This window comes from Babylonia areolata, chromosome 3 (genome assembly GCF_041734735.1).
Source record: "Babylonia areolata isolate BAREFJ2019XMU chromosome 3, ASM4173473v1, whole genome shotgun sequence".
In the NCBI taxonomy this organism is placed as follows: Eukaryota; Metazoa; Mollusca; class Gastropoda; order Neogastropoda; family Buccinidae; genus Babylonia; species Babylonia areolata.
The window spans coordinates 10863999-10875639 of NC_134878.1; the positions used below are offsets into that span (position 1 = coordinate 10863999).

General features: G+C 46.7%; 1 protein-coding gene across 1 annotated transcript in view; it reads right to left on the bottom strand.

Annotated features, from left to right (window-relative positions):
• Window positions 1-6131: 6131 nt before the first annotated feature.
• LOC143280445 (potassium voltage-gated channel protein Shaw-like) overlaps window positions 6132-11641 on the bottom strand; it is a 270708-nt gene continuing 265198 nt past the window's right edge. Inside the window, exons 3-4 of the mRNA XM_076585089.1 lie at window positions 10671-10841; window positions 6132-7059 (exon numbers count right to left, since the gene is read on the bottom strand). Coding sequence (XP_076441204.1) covers window positions 6139-7059; window positions 10671-10841 — 1092 coding nt within the window. The 3' untranslated portion in view covers window positions 6132-6138. The remainder of the gene's footprint in view (window positions 7060-10670; window positions 10842-11641) is intronic.

Below are 11641 nucleotides of genomic sequence, written 5' to 3' on the forward strand. Positions count from 1 at the left end.
GAGTTTAATTCATTTCATTTCATTATATACCATTTCCGTTCATTTCTTACCATTTTCCTTCCTAAGCGTAAAAACAAAATAGAGAAAAACAAACCACAGCAATGTTTTAGAGTGGAAGAAGTGACTGTTAATATCGATATGAAGAGGAGCCGTAAAGTAGCTGTTCTAATCTGACACGATTTAATGCAGATACAGACATTCTGGCATAACCAAAGATGTATGTTTACATCAAAGAGTACTTTTTTTTCACCTTCTTCCTTCCTTTCTTTTATCTAGATACATTAACAGCCGTGTAAAATGTTCATTGAAAATGAACTAATGTCTCCAGCCGTCATGTTTGTGAGATCATTCCATTCCGGTCACGGAACATGAAAAAACAAAAAAAGCGCACCGGCAGCTTAAAATAATAAGATTGTGAAAAATGTCGCTGTCCATCCACTCACGTAAGAGTTTTCTTTTCTAATTAGCAAACATGGGCAAGAAACAGACCCCCCCCCCCCACGCCCCGGAACCTACCCCCCCCCCCCCCCCCCGCAAAAAAACAAACAAAACACACACAAAAAAAACACAAAAACCCCAACAAACATCGGTCGCGGGGAGGAATGGTGTGAGGGGAGGGAGGGGGGCGGGGGGTGGGGAGGTGGGGGGGGGGGGGGGGGGCAGGACAGGAGAGGGAGGGGGTTGGATGAGGAGGCAGTGGAAAGCCTACAGTTGTGACGGCAGGTGGGGATGTGGAGGTGGTGGGAGTGTAGAGACCTGAAGGAAATGACGCGCTTTGACATTTTCCATTCAAATTAAGCCTAAGACTGAATGATGCTTTGACATTTTCCATTCTAACACAGCCTAAGACTGAGTGATGCTTTGACATTTTCCATTCAAACACAGCCTAAGACTGAATGATGTTTCGACTTTTTCCATTCAAATAAAGCCTAAGACTGAATGATGCTTTGACCTTTTCCATTCAAATAAAGCCTAAGACTGAATGATGCTTTGACATTTTCCATTCTAACAAAGCCTAAGACTGAATGATGCTTTGACCGTTTCCATTCTAACACAGCCTAAGACTGAATGATGTTTTGACATTTTCCATTCTAACACAGCCTAAGTCTGAATGATGTTTCGACATGTTCCATTCTAACAAAGCCTATAACTGAATGATAATTTGACCTTTTGCATTCTAACAAAGCCTAAGACTGAATAATAATTTTACCTTTTGCATCCTAACAAAACCTAAGACTGAATGATGCTTTGATCTTAAGCATTCTAACAAACAAATCCCAAGACTGAATGGTGTTTTGACTCTTTCCTTTACAAAACGTTATATATGTTGTATACCAATTTCTAATCGTTTTGCTTGTAATCTGTATGTACCACAGACTACTCCACAAATAATTTCTCTACTGAGATAATAAAGTTATTCTGATTGTGATTCTGAAGCCCCAAGACTAAAATTAATGATGCTTTGACATTTTCCATCCCGACAAACACAAAGCCCCAAGACTGAATGATGTTCTGACAGTTTCCATTCTGACAAACGCAAAGCCCCAAGACTGAATGATGCTTTGACATTTTCCATCCCGACAAACACAAAGCCTCAGGACTGAATGATGTTCTGACATTTTCCATACCGACAAACACAAAACCTTAAGACTAAATGATGTTCTGACATTTTCCATTCTGACAAACGCAAAGCCCCAAGACTGAATGATGTTCTGACATTTTCCATTCTGACAAACGCAAAGCCCCAAGACTGAATGATGCTTCGACATTTTCCATTCTGACAAACACAAAGCCCCAAGACTGAATGATGTTCTGACATTTTCCATTCTGACAAACGCAAAGCCCCAAGACTGAATGATGCTTTGATGTTTTCCATACCGACAAACGCAAAGCCCCAAGACTGAATAATGCTTTGACGTTTTCCATTCTGACAAACGCAAAGCCCCAAGACTGAATGATGCTTTGACATTTTCCATTCTGACAAACACAAAGCCCCAAGACTGAATGATGTTCTGACAGTTTCCATTCTGACAAACACAAAGCCCCAAGACTGAATGATGTTCTGACATTTTCCATTCTGACAAACACAAAGCCCCAAGACTGAATGATGTTCTGACATTTTCCATTCTGACAAACACAAAGCCTCAAGACTGAATGATGTTCTGACATTTTCCATTCTGACAAACACAAAGCCCCAAGACTGAATGATGTTCTGACATTTTCCATTCTGACAAACACAAAGCCCCAAGACTGAATGATGCTTCGACATTTTCCATCCCGACAAAACACAAAGCCCCAAGACTGAATGATGTTCTGACATTTTCCATTCTGACAAACACAAAGCCCCAAGACTGAATGATGCTTTGATCTTTTCCATAAAAATAAAGACAGAAAAAGTCAAGAACAGCTAACTGCTTCAGTCCCCCTCCCTCTCCAAGGTCACACACCCCTCCCCGTCACTCTTCAAGGTCACTCCCCCTCCCCGTCACTCTTCAAGGTCACTCCCCCTCCCCGTCACTCTTCAAGGTCACTCCCCCTCCCCGTCACTCTTCAAGGTCACTCCCCCTCCCCTTCACTCTTCAATGTCACTCCCCCTCCCTGTCACTCTTCAAGGTCACTCCCCCTCCCCGTCACTCTTCAAGGTCACTCCCCCTCCCCGTCACTCTTCAAAGTCACTCCCCCTCCCTGTCACTCTTCAAGGTCACTCCCCCTCCCCGTCACTCTTCAAAGTCACTCCCCCTCCCTGTCACTCTTCAAGGTCACTCCCCCTCCCCGTCGCTCTTCAAGGTCACTCCCCCTCCCCTTCACTCTTCAAGGTCACTCCCCCCTCCCCGTCGCTCTTCAAGGTCACTCCCCCTCCCCGTCACTCTTCAAGGTCACTCCCCCTCCCCGTCGCTCTTCAAGGTCACTCCTCCTCCCCGTCGCTCTTCAAGGTCACTCCCCCTCCCCGTCACTCTTCAAGGTCACTCCCCCTCCCCGTCGCTCTTCAAAGTCACTCCCCCTCCCCGTCGCTCTTCAAGGTCACTCCCCCTTCCCGTCACTCTTCAAGGTCACTCCCCCTCCCCGTCACTCTTCACGGAATAAAGGCTAAACTTTCAACTGCAGTTTGTTCGTTTCTTTCAAAACCAAAAAAAAAAAAAAAAAAAAAGAACCCCCAAAGTATATTCTGACCACACTCGTATCTCTCCACTCTAACGTGGACCATCACCACAGGAGTGTTCAGTTGCTCGTGCTACTCACAACAGCATGGATGATGTGTGTGTGTGTGTGTGAGGGGAACATTCGATGAACAATCAGCGACGAAGAATCCGGGAAGTGAAGAAGTATATTTATTGTACGCAAAACCTTTTTTTTTTCTTTTCTCTTACCGTAATGGTGAGACCAGTCAGCTGGTCAATGCCGGCGATTGAAAGATCTGGGTTACGAAGATCGGTGACGCGAATAAACGGACAAAAGCAGTCCCATAACACACACACACACACACACACACACACATACACACGCGCACGCACGCACGCACGCTCACACACACACACACACACACGCACGCACACACACACACGCACGCACACACACACACACACACACACACACACACACACACACACACACACACACACAGGGCTAAAAACTACTGGCCAGAAACGCACAACACAAAGACAAACAAACAAGCAAAAAATTAGTTATTAAAGTTGCAAGGCGGGAGTGTGTGTGTAGATATATATATATACATATACATATAGTATTCCCGCCCCCTCCCCCCCCCCTGCCCCCTCCACCACCACCACCCCCCCCCAAAAAGTGGAATAAAACAGGTGCAGTCAAACGCCCATCAGAGTCTGTGTCCTTGTTCGTGATACAAGTCACACTGGACGTCCATGGTGTGTGCAAGAAATCATTGTATACAATCACGCATATATACATAAAAAAAAGCAATTGAAAAACAAAAACCTGAAGGCGAAAATATCGAGGGATATTTCATCCCCCCCACACCCATCTACGCGAAATTCAATTGAGAAAATCTGAAAAAAAAAAAAAAAAAATTGTGATCCAGTGTGCGTAGGTGGAGTTTCCTCTTTTCTCCCGGATTGTTAATGTCCTCAGACAACGTCGTCACTTTGCAACATCCTTTCCTGGAAGTCCGTCTGTGTTTTTCTTCCGTATAACAGTTGATACAGAGCTGTTTGGTGATCCCACTGTCTGTTAATTAATTCATTCCTCGTCATAAGGACAGGTATTTCAAGATTTAAAGCGCACGCGCGCGCGCACACACACAAACACATACACACACGGTCTGTTTATCTATCTAATAGCATTCCTGTTTTTGATTTCTCCTGAATACGAGCAGCACAGTGTGTGGTACAGAAAAGAAACAGAGAAAGTGAAACAGATAGAAGAAAAAAACCCCAATAAAACAAAAAAACAGTGAACAGAGAGAAGGCGCTTGTTAGACATATGGGCAGACAAAGATGGAGAAGGATAGTAGGAGTGAGAGCTTGTAAATAAAGCTGTGGCGAATGTGATGATATTTCTTTTGTTTTCACGTTCAAGCTCTGTGTGTGTGTGTGTGTGTGTGTGTGTGTGTGTGTGTGTGTCTGTGTGTGTCTGTGTGCGCGTGCGCGTGCGCGTGTGCGTGTGCGTGCACATGCTTTCTTGATTACTCACTGACTGGAAAACCCTCCCCAACCCCTAGCCCAACCCTCAGCGATTCAGACTACGTAAGAGAGATCTGGAGTGCTGGAGAAATAAATTACATTACACAGCTCTTCCTACATGACAACAGTTTTCCGTTGAAACCCCGGCCACTTCTCCACCCTGCCCACCTACCTCCACCCTCACTGCCCGTCAGCCCCCCCCCCCCCCCCCGTCCCCCCGCCCCCGGCCCCCCATCCTTTCATCTTCTGACTGTTCCCAGGCGGTCTCCGCTGACAAAGTGGAAATGGAAGTTTCACACGCCTGTTTAGCCAAACAGAAAATTTCGTTTTTTCCCCTCTTTTTTCGTCTCTCCCTGAATGAACTCTCACTATTCGCGTCCCGTCTGCTGATTACATATTTACACACCGAACCACGGTTCCTGTCCGCATTTGTCTGAGAAAAAAGTCTGGTTGCCCACAACATCCTATCACTGTGTATTTTCAAACACTGTAAACCCTGCCCTTCCTATCTCCACGCACACCCTAAGATATATAGAGACAGACAGACGGAGACAGAGACGGACAAAGAGAAAGAGAGACAAAAGCCAAATATATATGCAAACATTTTTTTTTTGTCTGCAAATACAACTATGTGCAGCTATCGAAAAATCTGTCATTTTAAAAGCAAAACAAAAGTTAAACACACTCAGCAAGTGGGAAAATATTATCACTGCGCGCAGATCCACATTTTCTGTCACTGAAATCTGCCATGTGTATCATTATTTTTTTCTTATTGCCGACAATATGTAGTGAGCTCTGCGTTGAGGATACCGACAAAACGTTTCTCCACCGACACCAAAGAACAAGCAATCCAGCAAAGCGATTCCAGCAGTCTTCACCCACAGGAGAAAGAAAGAATTCAATGTGAACTTATCTTCGGCTGACACCACAGAACTGTTGCAAAGCGCTGCTGGCACACTCAAACTGCTCTTCCATTTCGCTGCTCGTTCTGCACACGGAAAATGGCTTTGCCAAGAGAAAGCACGTCCTTTGTCTAAATCTTTTACAGAGTCTTCAAACACGACTAAGCTATACACAAAGCAGTTGTAGAAAACCGGTTGCGATGGAATTCATTTAGAAGATTTATCAAAACCAGTCAACGTCCAATCATACGTCGGTCAGGGCTCGGGGAAAGCGAAGAGACTCTATCCACACAACGAGGTCTACATAGCGTGTCCAATGTTGTGGGCTGGACATTTCAAATGATTGTAACCCAGCTGTCTTGAGATTTTGTTTCTTTTCTGATACAGGCTACTCACCTCCCACCCCTTTCCCCCACACTCTCTCCCAAGATTGAGGCCCGGAGTGAGACACACACAGCTATGTCTCTCTCCCTCTCTCTCAATCAACGGCTCCGGAGAACGCCGTGAAAAAGGAGATGGTGATAGAAAAGGGAGGGTTCGGGGAAGGGGGGGCAGAAGACGCAGGACGTCGGGATTGACGGTCATACGAACGCCTCCGTTCGGTACATGACCCCGTCGTCGGAGTGCGCCTTGACGGAGCGGCTCCGGATGAGGTTGAGGTCCGAGTCGGACTTGGGCATCACGATGTTGTTCATGGAGTTGGCCTGCTGGAAGCCGGCCGCAGGCACGAACATGTGGCTCATGCCCGACACGTGCCCGTTGAGGATGGGGCCTCCGTCGTTGGAGGCCAGGGAGGCCTTGCGCACGGGCCGCACCGTCTCGGGGATGTCTATCTGCGAGTCGGCCTCGCCGCCCTTGGACCTAGGGATGATGGAGCGCGAGCGCACGTGGCGGTAGAAGAGGGTGAAGTTGTTGGAAATGACGGGGATGGTGAGCGCCACCATCAGCACGCCGCACACAGAGCAGGCCGTGCCCACGATGTAGCCGATGGTGGAGGTGGGGTACACGTCCCCGTACCCTACCGTCGTCATGGTGATGATGGACCACCAGAAGCCCATGGGGATGGTGGAGAACATGTCCCCGGGGCTTGTGGCGTCCTTCCGCTCTGCATAGTAGATCATGGTGGAGAAGACCAGCATCCCGATCAGCAGGAAGATGAACAGCATCAGCAGCTCCTGCAGCGAGGCCTTGAGGGCGTACACCAGCACCTTCAACGCCTGGTAGTGCTTGACCAGGTGGAAGATGCGGAACATGCGGATGATCCTCAGGATGAACATGATCTCGATGACGAACCTCTCGTTGAGGTAGCAGGACTGCAGGGTGGAGCTCTGGAAGATGACGGTGACGTAGAGCGGCACCAGCGCCAGGAGATCGATGACGTTCATGAGGGAGAAGACGAACCTCCACTTGCTGGGAGCGAAGATGAAGCGCAGCACCAGCTCCAGAGTGAAGAACACCGTGCAGATCACGTCCAACACGTACAGCGACTCCAGGTTCGTCATCTGCAGGGAACAATGCACACATGCCCTTCAGTCTCCATGCACTTTATATATATATATATATATTATATCGTGCTCAATAGCAGTGATTGCCCATTACCGGTAATGCGCAAAATCATTGCGGATTACATGTAATGGGCAGGGAGTGGGCAATATCCGCAACAAGCGCTCTCTCTCTCTTTCTTTATCTCTCTCTCTCTCTCTCTCTCTCTCTTTCTTTATCTCTGTGTGTGTGTGTGTGTGTGTGTGTGTGTGTGTGTGTGTGTGTGTGGTGCTCAATAGCGGTAATTTCCGCATTACCGGTTTACAACCGGTACATTACCAACCCTCCTCCCTCACACACAAACACACAGACACACACACACACACACACACACACACACACACACACACACACACAGATATACATATATAGATATATCTATCTATCTCTCTCTCTATATATATATGATCGATAGCTGTGTGAATGTTATTCATGTCCCGCAATGGTGTACTTCAGTTAGAAAACAATATTTTCTCCCCTATTTCAAAACGTTGGGACAAACGGATATCTATGATCTGTGAGGAAGAACAAAAGTGATTCAACATGAATGACAGAGACTCAACTAAAACAACAGAGTAAGGCACAGACGCAGACAGTTTTTCATCGTCATAGGAACCCCTCAAGGGTCTATGGACAGGAAGCACAAAACGGGTAGGGACTTCATGTTTTCAGTCCTTGTACACAAAATATTACATTCTTGTTGGCTTTTTTTCCCCTTGCTTAGACATGGAAGGTGATTCATTCTTAGGCTGCCATAGAACGCAAAGCTTACGTCCATTGTGATGTCACTGATGACATGATCAAAAGACGGGAAATATCATATTCTCATATTTGAGTCAGACTCGTATATTTCCAGACCATTATCTCAGTTTTTGGCTGGATATAGATTTATGACTTAACTCACTCAGTACGGCCAGTCCTCTCTTCTCCTCTACACAGACCCCTCGGATGTCCAGTTGGTGTCTGAATGACCCAACCTTTAGCTTCCGTCGTCAGAATTGTGGTATTCTTTGTCAACATTCACCTCTTCAGTATAAGAGCCTTCTGCTTGCAATATTTTGATGATGGTAATTGGGGTGAAACGCTGTTAACGTCGTCTCTTTCGCCGTTCGTATGCAAAGAGTTAAAGCACCTTTTTCTACTGTTTTTTTTCCCGACAGTCAAAGGGTTCATTGCTTTTTGTGCAACTTTCTCTGGGGCTCGTTTGGCCAAGGCAATGCTCCCATGAACACAGAGACGAGATATTAAAAAAAAAAAAGCATGGCACGAGAGCACAACAGATAACAGTCACTGGTAATGTCATGGTACGCCGGTTCACACAGCTTGACCATCGCAGTGTAGCGAAGGACTATGACTGAAATTAGGAGGCACGACTGCACTGGCTCTTAGTGCTGCTGCAGCCCTGGGGGGGGGGGGGGGGGGGGGGAGGTAGTTGGCCTTTGGGATCCATCCCATGCCGGACTGTCTCCTAAACCTCTCTTGTCCGACAGAGTGGAGATGTAACTTGAGCAAGACACCTCCTCTTGTCCGACAGAGTGGAGATGTAACTTGAGCAAGACACTTTCCACTGTGATCAAATTCTTAACCCAGATTATCAGGACAACAGTTTGCCTCCTCTGCTGTTCTGGTGGTCACAGTCGAACACGACTGACTGTCATACATTCCCGAAAGGACCCTACGCCCAGCCCAGATCTGACGTTTCCCTGCAGTCACTGTGGCAGAGTGGTGGTATGTCCATCAAGATCGATGATGACCATCATTGTCATCCAGCTGGGGGATGGGGGGGGGGGGAGGATGCTCATGAATCTATCTGTGAATGCGCAGATGGCTGAATAGTCCAATCTGCGCACGAAATGTTCGCTGACAGTTGGGGCAGACAAAGACAGGCATATCATTGAAGGGAGAAATGTGCATGTGTGTGTCTACGGGAGTGGGGTAGGTGGGTTGGTTGGATGGTATTGGTTGCAGCTGAAAACTACATCAGAGAAACCGGAAAGAGTATGGCAGAGTATGCCTGTCTTGGACAGGACGGACTGTCATACAAATACATCATTAGGCATCTGCTAAACCTCTTCCCCGGGGAACGTTGCTTATTTGTGTGTTTAGTTATTGATTTATTTCACGCTATGACACACCTCTGCCTTTCAGCCTAGCTGATGTGGTGTAGCGTATTGGGGGGGACTAGTCTTCTGTACGACTTGAGACATCCCAGAAGAAACTGCTTGTGAGAATTTGGGTTCTCTGGGACAGAATTTGTGTGTCACTTTTTCCGTTTCTTTGTGTTGTCTCTCTGTCTCTCCCTCTCTGTCATTATCTCTTTCTTGCCGAATGTTGCTGTCTCTGTTCAGAGCGTACTGTACGTGCAGTGTTCACGAGAGCGAGTGTTACAACCCCTGTTCCGGTTTCTCTGATGTAGGTTTCAGCTGCAACCAATGCCATCCATCCAACCCACCTCCCCCACTCCCGTAGACACACACATGCACATTTCTCCCTCCTCTGCCGACTCCTGGAGCCAGTTACATTGCTCGGACGGAAGAGCCTAGTATGGTCGTAACCCGCTACTAACTGTGAGTAGTATGGAACTGACCAATGGTGTAGTTCGGTCAACGTAGGCATTTAGTCACGTGTAACTGTCAAAAAGTTAGAACCAAGCAATGCAACTGGCACCTGATCTTTATCATATGGGAAGAGAATCGAAATCAGGCCTTTAAGCCATAAGCTTGTTGATGCTGTTTTAACTTTGATTCTATTGTAATCGTATGTACAGTTGAACTATTGAAGATTTATTCAAACCAAAATCAGACCTTAAATTAACAGCCATTGATGTTCAGGTCCAGTTGCTGACAGACACAATCGCAAAGCCGATGAGTTGGGTTAATGCGAAGGTCAAGGATCTGCTGTTTTCTGTTTGTTTGTTTAAGGCAGATGAGGTTTATCAGCGTATATGGATCTGTCCGCACGCTCTGACACTTCCTCGAAACTGAAACCGAAACAAGGCGAAATAGCCAAGTGGTTAAAGCGTTGGACTTTCAATCTGAGGGTCCCGGGTTCGAATCTCGGTAACGGCGCCTGGTGGGTAAAGGGTGGAGAATTTTCTGATCTCCCAGGTCAACATATGTGCAGACCTGCTAGTGCTTAAAACTCCCTTCGTGTGTAAGATGATCAAATACGCACATTAATGATCCTGTTATCCATGTCAGCGTTCGGTGGGTTATGGAAACAATAACATTCCCAGCATGCACACCCTTGAAAACAAAGTATGGCTGCCTACATGGCGGGGCGAATGAACAAAAACGGTCATACACGTTAAACGTTAAATGTCTGTAGAGTTTTGATGTATGCTTGCCTGAAATATAATTGAATGACACAGGAAACGAATGATGAGCGCCCAATGCCAGCCGTCAGACAGCTCTACCCAGGTCGGCAGCCTGTTTATGTAAACGACCCCGTGTTTGTAAAGCGCTTAGAGCTTGGTCTCCGACCGAGGATAGGCGCTATATAAGTATCCATATCATTCGTCTGAATCCATTCAGAATGCCATTCATCACTCATTCATCAACAGGCACAGTACCGGAGCCAGCCGCGATTTTCCGTTCTCCTGAGCGTCCGAGCTGTCGTCCCCACAGGCGGTCTGGTTGGTGCTGTTGGGGGCTACACGCACGGGCCGCCAGCCGGGCAGAGTCTCCAGGCAGAACCCCGCGATGGACGTCACCACGAACAGGAACGACGTCACCCCGTAGATCTGCACACAGGCACACACACACACACACACACACACACACACACACACACACACACACACACACACGCACGCACACACACACACATGCACACACACACACACACACACACACACACACACACACACACACACCACACACACACACACACACACACATCGTTAGCTTGTTATTTTACGCAATTTGAAAATAAACACACAAAACAACAACAAAAACAAGAAGAAAAAGCTTACAGAACAGACGGGAATAGCCTTACAAGGTATGATACCAAAACGATACAAAGCAGTTGACTTAATAACGTTGAGAATGGCTGTCTACATGACGGGTTAAAAACAGTAACTTACGTAAAAGCCCACTCGTGTACATACGAGTGAACGTGGGAGTTGCAGCCCACGAACGAAGAAGGAGAAGAAGACCTCAGCTTTCTTTGCAGACAAAACGCGGTATGCACATGAAGACCAACAGAGACTGGAAACACTTAGCTGTTGTGATGATCGGTTCTCATTTCAGTTTTTAACTCACTCAGTACGGCCAGTCCTCTCTTCTCCTCTACACAGACCCCTCGGATGTCCAGTGGGTGTCTGAATGACCCAACCTTTAGCTTCCGTCGTCTGAATTGTGATATTCTTTGTCAACATTCACCTCTTCAGTATAAGAGCCTTCCGCTTGCAATATTTTGATGATGGGAATTGGGGTGAAACGCTGTTAACGTCGTCTCTTTCGCCGTTCGTATGGAAAGAGTTAAACAAATGTATTCATTGTACGCTAGTAATTCATTTTAGACTTTGAATAAATCAATAGA